This window comes from Carica papaya, chromosome 1 (assembly GCF_054855325.1).
Source record: "Carica papaya isolate Zhongbai chromosome 1, ASM5485532v1, whole genome shotgun sequence".
In the NCBI taxonomy this organism is placed as follows: Eukaryota; Viridiplantae; Streptophyta; class Magnoliopsida; order Brassicales; family Caricaceae; genus Carica; species Carica papaya.
The window spans coordinates 19,693,274-19,715,180 of NC_142309.1; the positions used below are offsets into that span (position 1 = coordinate 19,693,274).

General features: G+C 34.8%; 1 protein-coding gene across 3 annotated transcripts in view; it reads left to right on the forward strand.

The window, feature by feature from the left end:
- The first annotated feature begins 290 nt into the window (after positions 1-290).
- LOC110825280 (symplekin) overlaps positions 291-21,907 on the forward strand; it is a 29,583-nt gene continuing 7,966 nt past the window's right edge. The window contains exons 1-14 of one of the 3 annotated variants that reach the window (XM_088221307.1): positions 291-869; positions 1,222-1,381; positions 1,861-1,953; positions 3,233-3,335; positions 3,496-3,658; positions 9,918-10,092; positions 10,579-10,707; positions 10,789-11,391; positions 11,512-12,138; positions 13,744-13,812; positions 14,260-14,373; positions 14,448-14,693; positions 21,305-21,352; positions 21,487-21,609. In XM_088221307.1, the coding sequence (XP_088077433.1) occupies positions 664-869; positions 1,222-1,381; positions 1,861-1,953; positions 3,233-3,335; positions 3,496-3,658; positions 9,918-10,092; positions 10,579-10,707; positions 10,789-11,391; positions 11,512-12,138; positions 13,744-13,812; positions 14,260-14,373; positions 14,448-14,693; positions 21,305-21,352; positions 21,487-21,609 (2,859 nt within the window). In that variant the 5' untranslated portion in view covers positions 291-663. The remainder of the gene's footprint in view (positions 870-1,221; positions 1,382-1,860; positions 1,954-3,232; positions 3,336-3,495; positions 3,659-9,917; positions 10,093-10,578; positions 10,708-10,788; positions 11,392-11,511; positions 12,139-13,743; positions 13,813-14,259; positions 14,374-14,447; positions 14,694-21,304; positions 21,353-21,486; positions 21,610-21,907) is intronic. The other 2 variants (XM_022055731.2, XM_088221306.1) reach the window with 2 other exon arrangements.

The following is a 21,907-nucleotide window of genomic DNA, read 5'->3' on the forward strand; positions in this document are numbered from 1 at the left end:
ATTTTAGCCAATAATAATGTTTTAAGCAACACATAGAAAAATTTACTTATCCAAATATATAACTAGAGAAATTATATTTAACAACTAACTGTCTGCAGCGTTAAATTTACAAATCTTATTTTATTGTGCATACTTAATTAAAGAATATTCTGTGTAGCTCATAGACATTAATTATTATAAATGTAAAATGTAAAATTACTTTTTGGATGAAATTATAAATTTTATTAAAAAAACGTTCTTCAGAAAAATCAGGTATTTTATATTTCACCCAAACAGAACCCTTCGTGGATAAAAAAAGGAAAATGAAGGCAAGAAGACTCGAGCCAAAAGAGGAAAATAGGATGGATAGAACACAGTTATCTCAAGCGCGTGTCAACCACCGTTTAGGCGCGTGATATAACCTCGTTCTTCATTGTTCAATCTTAAAAACTACAAGACCCATCGCCGTTCCTTGGAGCTGAGCTCTCCTCCCGCAAATATTAAATCCTGAATTTTGCAGGAATTTTCTCGCTTGTTTTCTCGCAGGTCCTACAATTTCCATGCTTCGTCCTCCACTGAAAACCCCACACATCTCATACTCTTTAACAAAACCCTAACAGGCCTCCAAAAACCCTCCCTTGCCGCGCTTCTCGTCTGTCAGGTGCCAAATTTCTTGGTTTCACAATGGCGGCTGCAGTTTCTACGGACCAAGCGCTCTCTCTGCTCGCGGCGGCGAACAACCACGGAGATTTGGCTGTGAAGCTCTCTTCGTTGAAACAAGTCAAAGATATCTTGTCATCTGTTGGGCCTTCTTTAGCTGCCGAGTTTTTTCCCTTCCTTGTCGAGCTCCAATCGTCTAGGGAAAGTCTTGTTCGGAAATTTCTCCTCGAGTGAGTTCAAAACCCTAGTGTTTTACGTCCTTTTTTTTTTTTTAAAGTTTTTTCTTGCGAGGAAATTTTTAAAGTTGGTTAATTTTTGGGTGAAATCTGCTAATAGATTGCTTGCTTTATAGCTATCAACTTATAAAGTTAGATATTGTTGGTTGCATATATTTAAACTAAATGTAAAGGAAGCCTGAAAATTTTGCTATGATTTTTAGGGCGAATCAAGCAGATACTGATGATTGAAACTTTGTGCTGTACATGTGTCTGCTCTGTTGAATTTGGTCTTATAGGTGGACTGATATCTAATTGCTGCCTGTATATTCATATTTCATTTGTATTTTATTCGCATGATTGCTAGGGTGATTGAGGAGATTGGTTTGAAAGCAATTGAGCATTCTTCAGTACTGGTGCCTGTCTTACTGAAATTTTTAAGAGACGAGGACTCTTCTGTTGCAAGGCAATCTATTGTTAGTGGCACAAATTTCTTCTGCAGCGTTTTGGAGGAGATGGCGTTGCAGGTCTTTATTTCACTTTTTACGTTGATTGTGGAATCCAAAATTTGAACAAGGGCTTACGTTTTCTAAATCTTGTTTTATTCTCTCATCAATATCTGTGCAGTTAAATGCATATTTAGGCAGGATACACATGGTATGTTCAAAATTCGTGAGAATGACCTCCAATACAAAGTTCTAATTAAGTTTAAGCATCATCTGGCGTTTATAGTTATATGTGGTTTACTTGAATAGATATAGTTGACGAGATGATCATGCAGAGAGTTTATTTTTCTTGGTAACAATGGCTATAGATGCGTAATTGTTTATGTGTTTTGTTGTTTATAAGCAAGCTGAGCATTTCTTTGTAGACATGTGATCTGTTGACCTTTAATCTATGGGTTTATTTAGTTGGACTTCCCTTTATGCCTATGATCTTGTAACTTTTCACATTTTGGGGAGCTTAAAAATTATTCTTCTTTTTGGGTAAACTTTGTCATATACAGTTTCACCGGAATCGTAAGATTGAACGGTGGCTTGAAGAACTATGGACATGGATGGGTAAATTCAAGGATGCTGTTTTCACCATTGCATTGGAGGTACATTGCTCTGTTTCTCCATAATTTTTATCCAATTCCAACTACTAGCTTTGTTAACTGCACACTTTGCACATCAAGTGAAAGTTTCTGTGTATATTCATTGGAGACAACTCTCATTAACCTGATATGGGTGATCTGGGGAGTCATTGAAGCCTCTTCTTGAATTGCAAATGTCCAGTGTGCTGCATACAAGTCTGCAAAATCTTTTGTGCCTATGCCGCTTGTCGTCATAGGCAAGTTCCAGACATTAATTTTACGCGAGGAAACAATTTTTATTGCATTTAAAAAACAGAAACAAATTGGATCTGCCAGCAGAGGCTTAACCTCCTGTCATTTCCAGCTGTAATTGCATATTCTTAACTGCCTAGTTAAGCTGGTTGTCTTACTTTCCAGATTATATAGTTGAGAAGTAATATCAAAGGAGTAATGTCAAGTAGATCTGGCTGCATTTTAAAGAATATTCTTTTGCTATTTGCTTGGGAAATACCTACTTCATATCATTAAAGACGGATTATACAGATATCTTAAACTAGTTCCAAGCTATTGAATGCTAGGAATCTGGATATGTATGATCTAATTCATAATTACTGAATCAAGATTCAAACTGTGAATCAAAAATTCAATTTTTTGAATCAGATAATTGCGGATCAAACGAATTGGATCATATGATCGGGAACACAATTTGTTAATCAAATTTTACTACCAATTACGTATAATTTTTAATAAAAAATCAAAAACTAAAATACTTTAAGAAATTATGCTAATATTATATACATTTAAAGAAAGATATTTTTTTAAAGCAAATTGTTTAAATATTATATCTTATAATTAAATAAAAATAAGTTATATAAATGTTTGATTAGATTTGGTCTTAACTATATCTAAGTGAGTTACAAAAGTGGAATAGCATACAATTTAATATCAGTTTCTAAGATTCGCTTATGGTTCATGGTTGGTTGGGATTCATCTATAAGATTCCAATTGTTTTGTTATTAAATTGAACATTCGAATTGTGAAACATAATATTTGCACAGAACTGATCTAGCCCCAAATGAGTATTGCAACATAGGTTTGCTGATAAGAGGTACTTGATACCGTAGACTTGATGCTTCGGAATCATGCCGAAATTTGTTCTAATATTCCATGATATTTTTTGTTAATATTAAAAGTATACCAAACTGTTTCATGTTGAAGAAAATTCTCTCTGTTAAATCATTTAAAATATTTGGTAACTTTAAAATATTTGCTAACTTGGAATCCTTTTGACTTGATATTGTAGCCTGGGTCCATTGGGACGAAGGTGCTGGCCCTGAAATTTTTGGAAACATTTGTTTTAGTTTTTACATCAGACGCCATTAATTCTGAAAAACTTATCAATGAAGGTGATGCATCCTAACTTGTGATTTTTGTTAAGATTATTTTTTTTAGCATGCAGTTAGTTTGAACTCTTCGGTTAATTTATTGGACTCTTGCACTGGGTCTTTTGAAGAAGTTGATCTTTTGCAACTTATTTTTGTGAATTTGTCAAACCTGCTATGACAGGAAGTAGACGAGTGTTTAATATATCTTGGTTAATTGGTGGTCACCCCAATCTGGATCCAATTATGCTAATGGCAGAAGCAAATAGGATGCTTGGCATTTTAATCGATTTGTTGCAATCATCAAGTAGTCTTCCGGGTGCATTGACAATTACTGTTGTCAATTGGTGAGTGTGCTGTTGCCCTTAATCAATTATCACCATGCATCTAAACTTTTAAAATATTAGTTTTTGTATATTTTTTCTATTTTTATTTCTTCCACTGATTCATCTTGAATCAGTAGTTATTTTTACTTCAGCTTTGGGTTTTCTTTTCTTTTCTTTTCCTCAATGGTCGACATGAATCTTTCTCCTCTGGTATTGCTGGTATCATGGGGTCCTTCGTTTACAGTAGAATAACTTAATGCCTTAACTTCCATAACCTTGTTCCAATTCTTAAAATTTCTTTAAGTTTGGGAGTGAATGAAAGCTTGATCTGTACTGACAGATCTTCAATATTTGTATATTCACATGTGAGTCTGTAAGCACAAGAGATTCACAGAGCTGTACATGTTTATACTTGATCTTTTTCCACATGCACTTTATATTTATACTTGATATTGTGTGGTAAATGTAATTACTATCTGCACATGCATTCTTTGCTTGTCAAATGAAATGATGTTAATAATTTATATGAATTGGTTTCTTGTGTAATTTGTGGCTTCTTCCTTTAATTCTTGTTTGAAAAGTATTTTGGTTGTTTTGAAGGTAAAAACATAGATTAATGCACATTCAATTCCAGGTTGATGGAACATAATTATGAAAATTTACATTCAACAGGGATATATAGGAATTATCCTTTCTTTTTAATGGAAGATGAGTGGTCCTTTTTTTCTTCCTTACTAATAAAGTTGGAAGTTTTATTTGCAGACTCTTTCATATTTTGTAAGATATTGAGTCCATCATATAAGTAGTGTTTGACTTGGAATTCACAGGCTTTCTTTGCCTCAGGAAGGTGGCGAGTGACTTGATATTTAACCTTCTGTATGCAAGCATGAGAGTGATTGCATTGTGTAGTAATTACCGATTACATTCGTTAAGAACATATTACAATTGGGGAAGTTCTTAAAAATTGTTACTGGAGTTTAAACTAATTTTCGCCTCAGTTTTTGCTATATTTGAAAATCTTGGAGGGATAACTGAAGCTTGGAAACAGGTTGTAGTACAAGTTCAACGGCTTTTTTGTGATATTATTGTAGCATGCTGACCAGCTTTCTTTGAGGAGTGAATGGCCTCGGATACTGCTGCATTGATGGTTCAGATATTGGGACTTACAGGGCTAACAATGCTCACATTGTTTTGGTACTGTGGAGCACCATTTTGCCAGTTAGAATGGTAAACGATGGATAAAATGATCAGATCACATACTGAGAGAAATTGGTGGTCAAGCGAAGCAGAAATCTGCTAGAGAAATGTAGTCTTCTGTTGTCTGGTTCTGCTGTATGTATTTACAGCTGATTATGTGCCGGCTATTTAAAATGTATTGATTATTTATAACAGTTGATGCACATTAAATACCTTTAATAATCAAAAATCACTTTTAACTGTGCATTATCCTGCCAAATCTGCTTTGCTTCATATATTGCAGTTCCAAATTTTTCACGCTTGTTTTTTTGGATGCTTATATTTTACTCTTGGATATTTTGTCAAGCTATATGGGCGAATTTTTGAGCTTATATTTTCTTCAAGTACTTTTGAAAGGGATACTATATTCTTGTTCTTGCTTCTCTGATAGGTGATTAATCAAGCCTGCATATAGCTGGCTTCAGAAATTAGGTTATAAAATCTGGCACAACTCTGCCTTCAGAACCAGTTGCTAGTTTAACATGATTCGTTCTTATCAACTCGTTTCAATCTGTGGAGAAGAGTGGATCTTTCCGTGTTAATATAATCCAAGGTCCTCAGCGCTAAAGTAATTCATTCCAGTGTTCTGAAAAAAGAGTGGTTAAAAATGATACTGACTTTTTGGTACTTAGGTCTAGTGCCTCTACAAGTTAGTGGCACCTAGCTATTGGTGTTCATATGACACTTAATGGTAGGTTAACAAACTTAATTCTTTGGAAGTTATATGGTTGATAATTCTTAAAAAATTTCTAGTCAAAGCAGATAAAAAATGAAACTTATCTAAAAGGTAGTTAATCCCATCATTTTCAGTGACAGTCCACTTTTAATCTCCTGTTAATTTTGTTTCCTACTTGTTACCATCGTTTTTTCTAAAGGCTCTGATGTTCTCAACAGAAATTGGGGAACCTGAAAATTCCTCTGAAAAATATTGGAGTGTTTGCATTTGGAAGGTTGTTTAAAGTTATGTTTAAGTTACCAATGGATGAGATGGTGAGTTCAGTCGCATTCTTTGACAGATAGCAACTGACTTATTATTGTCTATGGAGGACACTGGAAATATTAGTGTCGTGTCAGGATTAGGAGCATACAAGTTCACGGATTGCTGTTTGAATGAGCTATATGGTGCATATCTTGAGATCTTAGAGGAAAAACTACTTAAACCTTAAAATTTAAATAAATTTGGTTCACATTTCCAAACAGGTTAAATACTTGCTTAAATGCCAGAGTATATGCCTTACTCGTGACGGAATTTTGAGAAACTTGAAGGGAAATCATATCAGCTTATCAGATTAAATGTTTTCATAAGTCAGTCAATAACATATATTACAGAAAAATATCTATCGAGAAAAAGCTTTACGATGTGTGGATTAAGACTAGTTAGTGAAGTGTGTTCGTAATAGTGCATAGCAGGTTAAGGTCTTGTTCTCTCTGTTCATGCTATTTCAGAAGTGCATTTAATGGTGTTTGATATTTTGAACAAATTGCTGCCTAATTCTAATGGAAGTACCTGTTGAGTTTGAAGATTTTTTCTGACATCACATGAATTTTGGAAGAAAGATATTATTATAGTGCATGTTGTAAATACACTGCAATCCTTGATGAAGTGATGGAAGAAGATTTAAACTCTCGTGATGTTGCTTTTGTTAGTTGATGTGTACTTTTGTGCAGAAATTCCTAATGTCCGTGTCGTTTGGGCATTTGAAAGCTTTTGCTAGATTTTAGTCAGAAAAAGCACTTTTTTTAATTTAATTTTTTTTTGTATTTGTATTTGTTAACAATGCCAAGAAGTTGTTCTGTTAATACTTGATCTTCTAACCACTCATGTATCTTGTGTCTCATCTTCACGTATGGCTCTTTTACTTAGATTACCTTTATGGTAGGGAGGTCTAGATGGTGCAAATGTAAACTTCCATCATCATTGATAAGGATTTCAGGTTTGAAAAACTTTAGGAGATTTTATTTCTCTAAAGAATCATCGGGCTCCTTTTGCTCGGATAATTTGTGGCTAAAAAATAGCGTCACAGAAATTTTTTTTATGACATGTATAAGCACTGAACATGTTAAAATTGATTTCTGCACTAGTTGTAGATGTCTTGAATTTTTTTTTGAAAGAAGTAGATGTCTTGAATTTTGAATTTTGGATGCTATAACTATCATGAAGGAAAGATTGCAATAAGTTGAAACTGGGATTTCAATGAAGTTGCATGGTAAATTTGCTGGAATTATAGAGTTGGAGTAAGCTGTAGATTTTTTTTTTCATCTTTGATTTTGTTAACTTCTAACTGTTGATGTTGATAGTTTTTGTAAATATATTTTAGCATTTTAGCATTGGATGAAAATTATCTGGTCTTTATTGGGCTATGTACTGCTTATACTGTATTCTGTAGTTGTGGTGCAATGCATGTATATTTGTCCTTGATTAACTTGGAAGGAAAGGCCTCAGCAATATCTTTGATGAATTTGCGTCTTTTTTGAGGTTCTCATATACTTGTCGTCAGTTACTTTGCATGTTTCGTCTACCATTCTGTCTATTGTATGTTTGAAGATTCATTAATAGTTTTTTATTCAACTTAAACTAAAACCAGTTATACTAATCTTGATATTTTGAATAACATATTCCATTTTTTCAATGGACGCAAAGGTTAGCTGGCCTTTTCTGGGCTATGTACTTTAAATTGCACTAAGAATTACATAAGGTCTTGCATTCCATAATTGTGGTGCACCACCTTTTATCTTCAATGATAAAGTTGGAAGACCATGCCTTGGCACTGTGGTAGATGAAAATTTTCTTTTAGGCTTGTTTGCACATCTTGAGTTTTTCCTGGGTGTTTCACCTACTGTTATTGTCTTCTATATGTTGAAATTTCACTTATATCTTGCTTGGGTTAGTTTATGCTAGTAACAGTATTTTTCTTTTTCTATAGAGAACAGCGTCCTTATTTTCCAGTTATATGTCCATGTAGGTTTTTACATGAGTTCATTTGTATATATGTAATAACAGAATGTTTATTTTTTGTGGAAGATGATAACCTTGCGATAACCCTGTTCCAAAAGTTTGTGCCATGCTTGTAAAAAAGAGGTGCCTCCAGTGCGCCTTTTCACTGAATGTACTTTCTAAGTCGAAACAGTTAATAGATATCAAGCTTGGTTAAGAGGAAAAAAATACTGAGCAAAGATAACAATGTGGAAGAATATTAACTGGTTAAGAGACAGCTCGTTTCATCATTCACTTTCTGAAGTAGCTCTTTGCTGGAGGATACTTGTGATATAATTCGGTGTTTCGACGACTGTATGGAATTCCCATTGTTTCCAGTTAGATTCTTGTTTTTCTTCCATTGTTTTTCTTCATTGCTTTCAGTGATAAAATTAGAAAAAGTTGAGTATGAATTGGAGAATCACTTTTAAAATATTGGCATGCATTATCTCATTGCAGCTATGTAATAGCACATGTACTTGTCAAGTTTTCTCAGAACATATGCATTAAGCTGTGATCTATCTAGTTAAAGAATCTGATTTGATTGAAGGACAGATTAAATTAGAAATTTATCACCTATGAAAATGGGATTTATCTAGAGTTCTTGAATACTTTATTTTCTTTCTTGCTACTATTTTGAGTAAAGATGTGATAACAGTAGGAACAAGAATGCTAAAACTGATCATTTGATGGGAGTGAGCGGTTGTGGTGATAATTGTGCGATTGATTTGTATGTTTTTTTGAAAGAACAACAATTGCGGATTAGATTTAAAGTGGTATGGTTGTTTGTCAAGAAGGGAGTGCCGAAATGTTAGTTGTGGTGGCAGCAGTTGTGTTTTGCTGTAGGTGATTGAGATGGTGGATTTATATGGTAAAGTACATGCGACTTTGGAATTGTGGTGGCGGCGCATCCTGGAGTTTTGCTGTTTATTTGGTGTTTCACATAAATTTTGGATTGAATTAATTAGATTTGGAAGTATATTTTCTTTCAAAAAAAGGATTAGTGTTATATTTGAAGGTGAAAGAGTATTATTTCAAAAAAAAAAGAAGGTGAAAGAGTTGGCTGCAAAGTTATTAGTTTAAAGAAGTTAAAGCAACTGCTATTCTTCACCTTGAAATATTCAGATCTGGGACATTCTCTTTTACTTCCCTGAAAAAAGATCATGAAGATGCTTCATTGTAGTGGTAGTTTCAATTGTTTTTTTGGGAACTGGATGAGAAGGGGGGTTTTACTTCAGTCTTAATCGAATGCAAGTTAATTTTGTTGTCTAATTCAGAATATTGAATATGCTTAGGTGGGAGGACTCATGGCTAAAAAATCATGCCAATTCTTTGGACCTTTGTGAGTACTGCTGATAGTTTTGGTAAATACTAAATTGGGTTTGTGTTTAGTGAGAGTATGATATGGGAAACACAGTTGCATCATTGACAAAAGGGAAAAAGGTCAAAAGAGTTGCCAATATGTTATCGTTTGAAACCTAAAAGTAAGGGAAATTCCTTTCTTTGGATAGATTAAAAAAAGTTGAAAGAAATATGAATCGTTCGTAAGTATCACCTGTTGCTTTCTGAATGCATTCAAGGGAGAAATGCTGGCTCCTTTTTCTTCTTTACATCAATTTACTTGGTTATGAGGCATTCCCCAAAAAAAAATATATAAATTTTCTAGTTAGCTGAGTGTTAAATTATTAGGGATGCTATTGGTGGGACTATTTTGACTTTGAAGTACTTCATTGGAGGTCTATATGTTTTTGTTTGAGAAAGTAATTTTTTAATCAAAGGGTCTCGGTTTCTGGGGCTCCAGGTCTATTTGTGCACATTCTAGCTTTTTGATATGTTTACTGATATATCTGCATTGTTACTAAGCACGAACCCAACTGAGTACGTAAGATGCATTTTTTTAATGCTCAAATCGGATCTACTTTGCATGCCCATATTGGTTACAAGAGATTATGCTACTGACAAACTTTATGTATTTATCTGGCTTCTTGTATTCAAGCTTGATTCCTGTCTCTACCTATTTCTGCATCTAATGGTTTCTTATGTCTAACACCTTACTTGGTTGCTTGACAGTCTTGCAGCCATAGCAAGGAAGAGGCCCGTCCACTATAACACTATTCTTTCGGCCTTGCTTGATTTCAATCCAAACCTTGAGACAGTAAAGGGATATCATGGTGTCAGTATCCAGTATTCGATAAGAACTGCCTTTCTAGGATTCCTAAGATGTATTTATCCTGTCATTTTAGAGGTAAAGTTCTTGACATAGCATGATGAAATAGGGTTGATGTCTATACACCCCATTATGTTTGGAATCCTTAGATAGGGAAACAGTGACAAAATAAAACTTCACACATTAGTTCTATTTTTTTTTTCAGTTTGATTTCCTTTGGATGATTTAACATATGATTTTTTTTCTTGCCTTATTTTCCCACAATATTTTTTCATCACAGTAATGGTGATTTTCTTAAATTCCTTTATTTTTTCATATTTTATCTTTTTATCTCAAAAGTGAATCACCTAGAAAAATCTGAAAAAATGGATCACCAAGAAAAGAGTAGCTTATTGGGACTGCTTGTGGGCAATTGCATGCTAACTAGTCCGGGGAAGAAAGGAACTAAGTCTCATAGGATGTAGACATCCAATATGAAAGTATCTGTTCTTTCTTTGTATTGTTCTTGATATGACCTTTGGTGTCTCTTTTTCTTTTCTTTTCATTTCTTTTTTCTACTTACAGTCAAGAGATAAACTGCTTAGAGCCTTGCGAGCAATGAATGCTGGGGATGCTGCTGATCAAGTTATCCGTCAAGTAGATAAAATGATTAAGAATAATGAGCGTGCATCTCGAGAAACTCGGGTAGGCCGGGTAATTACTTCTTGCCTACTCCACTGCAGTTCTCTAGAAAGAAAACAAATTTCTTCATGTTAAACTGAATTTATACTTCAGGATGATCAGCTGTCCAGCCAGTTCCCTGTTCCAGGGGATTTGTTGAAGAAAAGATCTGTGCCTCAGGATATTGAAGACCAAAGCAATGGTCTTGAGATTGCTTCTAAGCGCACTTGCTATGGTCCTAATGCACACTTGACAGCACCGGTTCAAATGAGTGATCCTGGGCAAGATTCTATTTCTGCTAATGGAATGCCTCCTAATGTTTCTCATTTGGATGGTGATTTGACTCCTGTTGAACAAATGATTGCCATGATTGGGGCATTGCTTGCTGAAGGAGAAAGAGGGGCTGAATCTCTCGAAATTCTAATTTCAAAACTTCATCCTGATCTGCTGGCAGATATTGTGATAACTAACATGAAGCACTTGCCTAAGAGCCCTCCACCTTTAACGCGCCTTGGGAGCAGCATGCCACCAGCTCGTTTAGTTTGTTCTTTGAGTGGTCCAGCACAGCTTGTGGCCCCATCTCCAACAAATTCTGTGCAGTCTCCAGTTCTCCCTGCCAAGCTCCCTCTTTCCTCATCAACTGCAGTTAGTGCATCACTGTCTGATATGCCCGCTGTCAGTAGTTTTGCTACAGATTCTAAACGTGATCCAAGACGAGTAATTACTTTTCAATCTGTGTACTGTTAATTTAATATTTTTTTAAAAATATACTCTAAGCTGTGATAAATTTGGAGTCAAATTTCCTTGCTTCAGAATAAGTTACTGGTGATCTTTCAGGATCCTCGGCGCCTAGATCCCCGGCGTGTGGGCACTGCTGCTGTAGCATCATCAATACCTACCATGGAGGATGCGAACTCTGTGCAATCAGAGATTGATGATTTTCTCTCCTTAAATAAGCCATCATTGCCACCTGTTGTGCGAGCTGTAGAGAAGGCTCCTGCACTTTTGGTTGCCAACCTCAAAAATGATGATAGTATTTCAGAGCTTCCATTGGTTTCAGGAGTTGACAAACCTGATGCCAGAGATGAGGTATTGTCTTCCCCTGAAGAAATGGTTCCTGTTGCAGAGATCAATGCTTCTTCAGATCACCCAGTTTCTCCTCTTCGAGCAGTTGATGAAGATATGGCTGAAGTAAAGTTGTCAAATGTTGAAATGAAACTTGATAGTGATAATTCCTCACTCCTAGAATATGATCAGCATTCTCATGCCATATCAAATATGCCCGCATCTGAGGAAATCTGTCAGGAATTACCTCTGCTTCCTTCATATGTCAAACTGACCAAAGAGCAGGAAAAGAATGTAAGAAAATTGGCTGTTGAAAGGATTATTGGCTTGTGTAAGAATATTCACAGGTTAGACTATAGCCAAATGCGAATGGCATTGCTTGCCCGGCTGGTGGCTCAGGTAGGACTTTTGTCTGCTATTGGTTCAACTCTTTTTAGGTGTTCCTTTTCTTTCCGACTTCATGACGACACATTTTCAGTTCTGCTGATGTTTTCTCCACATATAATTTTTTTTGTTGAAATAAAAAGTGTAAAGTGTATATTAACAAGGTACCAAAAAGGGGTACCGCCCTTGTGTAGCTTACAATGTGGTTAGAGAGTCAATGACATTTCCAAAATCCTCATCACTAATAATGTCATGATCTAATAAACTAGTTTCAAAATAATGAAACCATCTATCTCTTAATTTATAGAAGTTCAGGTTAATGCCATCAAAGGCTCTAGCATTCCTCTTTTTCCAAATAACTCAAAAGATGGTCAAAGGAATTAAATTCGCTATTTTTCTATTGACACCAATCCCTTCCCAAGCCCATAACTTCCCATGAACAATCCTAGAAATTACCCAATTAATTCCCAAAAGTGCATAAATCATGCTCCAAAGTTCGAAAGTTCGTATGTCACAGGGCATGTAAGTTAAAACTAAGATTAAATATATTCTATCAACTTAGGGATTTTTTAGCATCTGACCCTTGGGTATCTCATGACACCTATTCTGAAACTTAATAGAATATATCAGGAAGTGTAAGGTTGAGTGCAGTCTAGGTGTGCGCATTTAATGCAGCATCTTCTGTTTATTTAGATATTCTAGTATCAGAAAGATGATCATTGGTCAATTGATGAAGCCAAAGGTGCAGATAGGTGAAACTTTTATCGGGACATTTTATTGGTCATCTTTAGCATGTTTCTATACTTTTGGCCAGCACATCTTTGCTCATGGTTATGCCACTGAGTCCTATCTTGGCAGCCTAGGGTACAAATTCGAAGAGTAAGGCCAAGAGTAGCATCAATCTCTATGAAGACTTAAAGGTTCTTGAGTGCGTTTAGTTACTTATTTAGACAATTTTGCTGTTACTGATATTGATATTTTAGATTGGAAACAGAACAGCGTTTGAATATATCCTTTCTTCTCTGGTATATAGTTTGTCAAAGTGCTAGTAAAAAGTTAAATAATTAGCAAGAACAAGAGAGCAGCTAGCTTCTTAGCAAAGAAAGACGAGAACAGTTGGCATGATTCTCAGAGGCCGTAGTCAATTGGCTGCTATGCTACTTCTCCATTTTTATTGGCATGTCAAATTTGCATATCCTAGAATCAGTCTGCAAATTGTAGCAATCTATCTTACTGAGTAGTTATTTTTGGTCTTCCATGGTCGAAGTATTGGTTGTATTTTGTCGACGACGACAACAACAACAACAACAACAACAATAACAACAACAATAACAATAATAATAATAATAATAATAATAATAATAATAATAACAACAACAACAACAATAATAATAATAATAAAAAATAATAGTAATAGTAAAGGGTGTATCATTCTTTTTCTTTTTTTTCATTTTTCTCTCCCAACTGACTCCTTCTGGAAGGCTGCTTTATTTGATGTCGTGTGCCTACTAGCTGGTGCGATAACATTCCTTTCCCACTCACTTAGATTGAATTTCATTCTCCGATGTCATTGTGGTACTGAATTCATTGAACCATCTTCTGGGCCATGTTTTCTTCCAGATTGATGCTGATGATGACTTTGTCACGATGCTAAAGGAACATATTATTGTTGATTATCGAGAGCAAAAGGTATTTATGTAGTTAAGCATTCAGATTCTGTTACCTGTTATCTGACTTTGCTCCCTGTTTCTTGTTCTTGCCACTCATGGCCGTTGAACCACTATCTTAAGTATGCTGTCTGATAAAGGTAACATGTTCATGTTGGTTGACTGAATTAACATAAAAGTGTATTCTATTGAAGCATGAGTTCCACAAATTCATCTAGGTTTCACATTCGGTTAATGATTTCTGGAGTCCTTGGTAATTTTTTAACTCATTATGCAGTAGCAAGTGAAGTTACTATTCTTATAACCAAAATAGGATGTCTATTTAGATCAGATAATCTTGTGCAGAGTCAATTTGATTATTATGATTATATTTACTAAAGGTCCTCTATTTATTATGTAATGGGTTGGTGCTTCTCAAATTGCTTGTTAATTAGTTTTCTTCTGAGCCTATTTTTTCTTTCTGGACCAGGGACATGAACTGGTATTGCATGTTCTGTACCATCTGCATTCTCTCATGGTTTTGGGTTCTGTTGAGAACTCTTCCTATGCTGCTGTTGCATATGAGAAATTCCTCTTGGCAGTGGTACGAATTTAATTTGATGGTTCAATCTTATTCATTTGCTTGGAATTGAATTTATCTAAACTCTTTCATTCTAGGCAAAATCATTGCTCAGCACTCTTCCAGCTTCAGACAAGTATTTTAGTAGACTTCTCGGTGAAGTTCCAGTTTTGCCTGAGTCTGCTTTGAAACTATTAGATGATCTATGCTATTCTAATGTTCATGATCTTAATGGAAAAGAGGTTCGTGATGGTGAGCGTGTCACTCAGGGCCTGGGTGCTGTATGGAGTTTAATTTTGGGGCGTCCAAATAATCGGCAAGCCTGCTTAGCTATAGCTTTAAAGGTGATTTGCTTGTGGAAATCTCGTATAGCCAATTTAATGATTATTAATTTGTTTATATTCGTGGTTCTCAATTATTTTGCATATTTTTTTCCCTTCAATTAATAGGATAGTATTTGGATACAAATGCCTAACTAGATATCCTTATGTTGTTTAATTGGAAATCTAATGCTCCAGGACGAGGGGTTATGTGCAATGAAAATGCTGTGGGCTATAATTGGGTAATCTTTTCTTAGTAAACCTGGTTCTGACAGACAAGATAGAAGAAAAAAATATAATTGTAAATAGCTGTATGGAGAATGGAATTGTTGATGAAATAGGGATGAAAATTCAGTTCCCAGTCATGGTAATTGATGTTAGCAATTATATCCTTGTTTAAGTTCCGAAATTGTTATCTGATTCATTCTTATAATAAGTCCAACACTTGTATATGTTTCCTTAAGTTTGCTAGGTGGTACCCACACTGTAGAGGTCCAGAATTTAGAGGGAAATAAATTTATGAATTAAATGCAGAAACGATTAATAGAGTTAGGGTTTACATTTCTTATATAATAATTTTGAATGCCCAATAGGGTTACGAGAATATCCATTATAAAAAACAAACGGAAATTAAAAAAATAAAACGAATAACGAATAATTAAGCATTTTAAGACAACCTTCACTACCACTTGAAGGGAGTACGAATAGTGAATTACTCACAACCCTCTTGTTGATCGGGATCTGAATTTTGGTCATCTTGATATGAAATAGTTAATGAAATGGTGAGATATACTAGTTCAATAAGAATATCACATTAATCACAGATACAAAAAATTGAAAATTGGTAAAAAATTAGAAAAATTACTAATGGAGCTCTTGTTTTGTTTAAATACATTTAAACTTGAAAATATTTGTTTAATACTTAGCATAACGAGTTTTCCAAAAACAATTTATGAATATTTATATTCATATCACTTTTTACTTTCACGCATAAAAGAACGAGAAAACAATAACTTTCCTTTCTTACTTGCTTATTGGTATCCCTGGGGGTTAATAGGGGTGTCCCCCTTACTTGTGAACCCAATATCTAATTTTACAATTAACCGGCCGTACTCATACTCCGTCCGATAATAAATGTTAAACATTTCATCGCCTCGATACCCCATCCGGTATGAGGGTGAAGCATATTTCCCAAACCTTCCGGTAAGGTACTTCCTAGTTCCGTCCACTGAGGTAACGTTCACGGTAGAGTTTTGCTATGTACCGAGTCCGTCCACTTTTTCCCTAAGTAACCAGTAAGTCTTTCACATATAAATTTTCATCAACAAACAATCAACAAACTCATACTAATATCTCATATCACATTCATAGATCAATTAAACTGTATTTATGCTAACAGTATATAACCAAAATAACTAGATAAGTTGATAAGATTATTGAATTATAAATTAAGAACATGTATTATACGAAAATCAAGTAAGTAGGACAGTGTAAGAAAATAAACAGAAAATCAAGAAAATTGTGAACTAACTGGTTCTGACTCTATTTAGTAACCTATAATTATTTTTAGGGTTTTTTAATTTTTCACGAAAACATAAAATTATATATCGTTAAACTTCAATTTACCGTAACGGAGAATAGGGTGAGAGATTCTTATCCGGATCGGTGTTTTGAGATGTCGAGTTGTCAGTACGCCTCCTAACGGGTACCAGGTTTCCTGAATTTTTCATGTACAATTCAAAACACTCGTCACATATCTAAAAATACTCCAAAAATTCAAAATCGGTGTTCAAAACTCATTCTGGCCAATTTTGGGGTTCCGGTACGGTAGTGCTGGCTCCGCCACCCACAGCGACAGTTTGCCTCAACTTGGTCGGTTTTGACAAGTTTTAGCCGTTTCCCTGCAGAAAAACACATTAGGGGTCTCGGTTGGCCAGGAAATCACAAAAAAACGAACCTATTGGCGGGGTACTTCCGAGTGCGGCAGCTTCGCCCATCCTCCTTCGTGGCTGAGGTTGTTTCTTTGGCTACATTGCACAGAAAAGGACAGTGAACACAATGATCGAAAAATCATGTGAAACAGGAAGCGAGAAGGGGCTCATCGAAGGGATTTTGGGGTTTTAGCTGCAGTTACTGCGCCAGGTTTTGCTCGCGGTTTCCGACTCACCCGTTGTCCCTGTTGCTTCGATTTGGCCACAGGGGTACTCAGAATCAAATCCGAGCAGGTAGGGAGAATTTTTACTTTTTTTAGCGTTTGGTGGTGGCTCCGGTGCGGCGGCGGTCGGCGGTCGGCCTCCTTCTCCGGCGTTTGATTGTTCTCCGGCGGGGGGCTGGCGGATAGGGTTTAGGTTCCCGTGTGATGCAAAGTATATATAACCATTCAGCGTTGATTTGGGCCGTCTATCGCGATCGCGCATAAGGAGGAAACGAATCTGTGTTATTCATCGTGATTAATCTCGACCATCCGATCGCACCTAAGGAAAAAACGGATCTGGATCGTCCATGCATGCGAGATCGATCCTGGGCCGTCCGATTGCGGGGCAAGCGGATCGCCAGCGTGGCACCGACGTCAGTTTGTCTTGCCACGTGGCACGCTCCGGTTTGTCGAGACTGCTGACTGAGCGGTCTTACGTGGCCGAACTTTCTCTATTTGTACTTTAACTCTCTATTTTCAATGTTTTTGAATTTTTTTCAAAAACACTCACATAACCCAAATTTTCATTCATTTTTTCTAAAATTGTTTTCAATCTCGTTCCTAATTCATTTTTTCTCAAAATTCTACTTAAATAAAAATAAAATAAATTAATCAATTATTTTAGATTAATAATTAAATAATAAAAAATTTATCTCAGATCGTTTTTTGGGTCTGGATATCACACACACGCTCATAAATACCTATCCGCGTCTGAACTAGGTTTCACATAACTATCTATGTGCAGGTTCACCATACCCGTTGAACTTTAGTCACACACGCACCCTTTCTTCTTCAATTAACAACTAACGAATTAAGTGTTTTATTCATTCTTCACAGTTTTCTTATTCTATCATTAAAAATTTCTTTTGTTCTTCTGTCTACTTGTTATGCGATTTGTTCCTAATTTACTTAAATTCTAGAACTATTACGTATGTTTACCTTCCTAGTGGTTTGTTCAGTTTATTTCTCTAACCAACTTACAGTTCTATATTTTTTCGGTATTTGTTTTTTAGATCTTTTCAATTTATTCAGTGTCTTATTTAAACATCTAAAACCTGTATTAACTTAAGATTCCTTCTTGTAATTAATCTAATGCGAATACAATTATCCTAATTTCTACACATAATTAAACACAAATACACACACTGTTACATATGCACGGATTATACATTCACACACATAACATGTGTACACATATTAATACACATACATATATTATAATAGATACATGTATCATCACTACATGTTTTACACAGGATATATATTTATATTCGCACACACAATCTCTAATACATACACACACATCCGTATTTAAACACGTATATACAATTACACACAGCATACCATATACATAGTTATTCATGTATTTGTTTTTATTAGTTTTGTTCTTATCAATTCATATATCGTTTATCATATATTTTTATATACACACACACATGCATAACATTTGGTTTGGCCAGTGCTTGGAATTTGTTAGAAGTACTATTAAATGTCTTTAAGTAAAATAATTTTAAGATAAAAGTAGTATGTAAAACTTGTTGCAAAAGTAATAACAGTATGAAGTATTGAATAGTTATGTTGTAAAAGTAGTATTTAATGTTAAAATAATACAAAATTAAACAATAAAAAAATTAATATTACAATTATTTAGATAATATTAAATATTTTTCTTAAAAAAGTTTCTTGTAGTTTAACTTATTTATGAAAAATGCTTATTTAGTAAATCATTTAGTAAACTATTAATTTTAAATCATCACTATTTGGTTGTGAAATAAAAATATTTTAAATAATTTATAATTAAGTATAAATGTATTGATAATAAATTGCTATCATGATTTTTTAAATATTAAATAAAATAAGTTAGTAAAATATAAAAATAATAAAACATTATTCACTTGTCACAGCACAAGCTATATCTTACTAACATCTACTTCAATCTTTGAAAAAAGATTTTGCTTCAACTAAAAATACTTATCTCACAAGGTTTTTTTATTTTTATTTTTAACAGCAAAAAACAAAAGCTGAAGCCTGACCAAATAGGCACTTAGTCAGTGTAACTTTCTTTTTTTTTTTCATTTTTTTTCTTTTTCGTTCGTGACTAACATACTTGTGTTATAGTCCTTAATTAGGACTTAGTTATGAAAGTGTGTTAATAGTATGGGCTCGTTAAAACAGACTCCAAAAATTTCTCAGAGTTTAAAGTACTCAAGAAACCTTTTGGATATATATTTTTTTCATATCTAATTTAGGTCACTCTTATGTTTTTGTAAAAGAGAACATAATTTCTGAGAACAATAACTTCCCTAGTTAGAAGTATCTACCTTCACTCCCTATAAACTACCTACCTCCACATCCTTCTGCTCATCCTAGAAATTATCTTCACACTTATCTCAAAACTACTTACATCATTTGATAAAATTAGATAACTAAATAAATAAAATAAAAACAATTTTGTTCTAGTAACCATGTGTGAACCACTGTAGCAGTCAAGTAGTAGATCATTCTCAGTGGCCATGTGACTCATAACAATATGCCCTCCCTCGAAAAGGTTTTTGTCCTCAAGCACCTAAGCTAGATATGTGGCCAAAAAGTGGCAGTAGGGAAATGCCAATCCAGTAGGCACACAAGCATATGCAAATAACAAATCTTTCTTTAATCAATAATTTTTTTTATTGATTCTGGTTCCTTGAGAGTGAAAGCAAATTGGTATTGACTACATAGACCATGAGCAGTTACAAAGCCAAGGTGAGGAACTCATTAATACTTTCCAACTCGATGGAATTCCAAAGGAAGTGGTAACTCGTGCTCTCTTGTTAGTCTAAGATGATTGCTAAATGAGGTTTTGCATCCAGAAGTTATTAACCTGTGACAATTCTAATATGCCCTCTTCCCCGAAGTTCTCGGCTGCTATGAGCTTCTTTAATTAGGCTCGGTCAGGTAGCTAGAGGATGTGCACAGTGGGTGTTTCCCCAGTTTACAAATGGCAGCAGCAACCAGCAGACACTGGATATTTCTGTGGGTAGAGAATAAAACTTTTAATTTAGTTAGTGAAGGGGTGAAGGAGGAGGGGGTTAGACCAAAGTTCTCGTGCTCTCAGAGAGTTTCAATCTCATCTGGATCATGTTTCATACTTTGGGTTCAGATAGAGCACGGTTAAGTGCATCTATCTAGTTGGTCATGCCTGGTGTTGAGACTCCATATGCTCTATCATGCTTCTTACTAGTGAAGTCAAGTTTGATGTACTTTGGAATGAAAACACCCAATTCTTTTGCAGTAAGACTACTGCTGTGGCCTGCTGGGTGATCATGATGAACATTGTCTTCTTGTTTGCATGGTGCACTTCTTCTGACTGAAAGTTTTCTAGAAACTTCATCCAAATGGCCCCGCAATAGACAAAGTTTCATACAGTATTGATGCCGACATTCTTGTTAAGTTTTGAGAAAAATTCGAGCGTCGAATGTAAATCATCCATAACTTCTGGCTCTAATATCAAATTGTTATGGTGCTTATTTGGAATCTAGTTATGGGATTTTGTTAATAGTATGAGCTCGTTAAAAGAGAAACCAACGATCTTCTAGGGTTTAAAGTACTCAAGAAAATATAATTTTTGTGAATAATAATTTCCCTTGTTGGAAGTAACTATCCTTCGCATTCTTTAACTACCTACGTACTATATTCAGATTCTAGTTCTTATCCCACAAATCGTAGGAACTAACTTCACGCTTATCTCAATAACTACTTATATCAGCAAATAAGACTAGAAAGCTAAATAAATAAAATAAAAATAATTTTGTTTTAGCAAACCATTGTCACCCACTCTAGCATTATTGATTTGACTGTATTTTATATGATCTCTAAACCTTTACAAGCCCTAAGGGACCTGGTTATCAAGTTCTATACTTTTTGGTGGTTTATAATCTTAGAAAGATCTTTCAACTTGATTTTATGTTAATTTTGCAACTTTCAATATTTGATGTCTACTTTTGATGTATAGCTGAAAAATAGAGATGCTTGAATTCTATAGAAAAAAATCTTCTTTTTGCGTGTCCCATGCATAAATTGGTTTATATAACGTATTGGGTGAGATTTCTTTTTGTGTCATTTAAGGTTGTATGCTATGACTTTGGGTTGCTTCTGCTTTTATGAGGTGGGAAAAATTTGAGAGCTGCCACCCCATAAAATTTATTCTTTTGGCTCTTTCTTTCCTTGATTTATTGGCATTAGTGAATGAGGGATAAGAGTGATATCTTTTATAGAATTGTGTGGAATATATCATAAGTGGCAGCTTGCATAACTTAATTTGCCAAAATCACTTTATGTAATTTTCTGAAACTTAGTGAGAGCACCGGGCTGTATCATTGTTTATTGGACTCTCTACAGCTGTAATGATGTGATTGTGGCTTCATTTTATTTGTCACTTATATGTTGTTTCCAATTGTAGTGTGCTGTTCATTCACAAGATGACATTCGAGCAAAATCAATTCGGCTGGTAAGAACTCAGTGCTTATTAACAGTTATATGGTACCTTGTGAGAGCCCTTTTTTTTTAGTTGACACAAAGAAAACCGGTAGCCATTGCAGATACTATCTTTCTGTCTTTAATGTGCTAATTTTGTGTGCACAGGTTGCAAACAAACTCTATCAGCTAAGCTACATAGCAGAGGATATTGAACAATTTGCAACAAATATGTTACTGTCTGCTGTAAATCAGGAAGCTTCAGCCACTGAGCAAAGAGCCGAACAGGAGGTATGATGTAGCTTGCTTTCCAATTATCCAATATTTCTGATAATTTATCTCCCTTTATCCCTCTGCTCGTCAACTTGACAGCTTCTGGTTTTCTTATGTGCAAAATGCTTCACATCTAATCTCACATATCAATAGTTTAAATAGATGGTTGGACTAGGAAAATGAATAAATTACCTCTCAGATTGGCAGCAGATCCAAGTGTCTTCCCTGCCTGCTTTTGGTGCATTTAACTTCTTATCCAGCTCAGTGATTTGATCCTGCTAATGAAGATTATAACTAAATGCACAGAAGCATATAA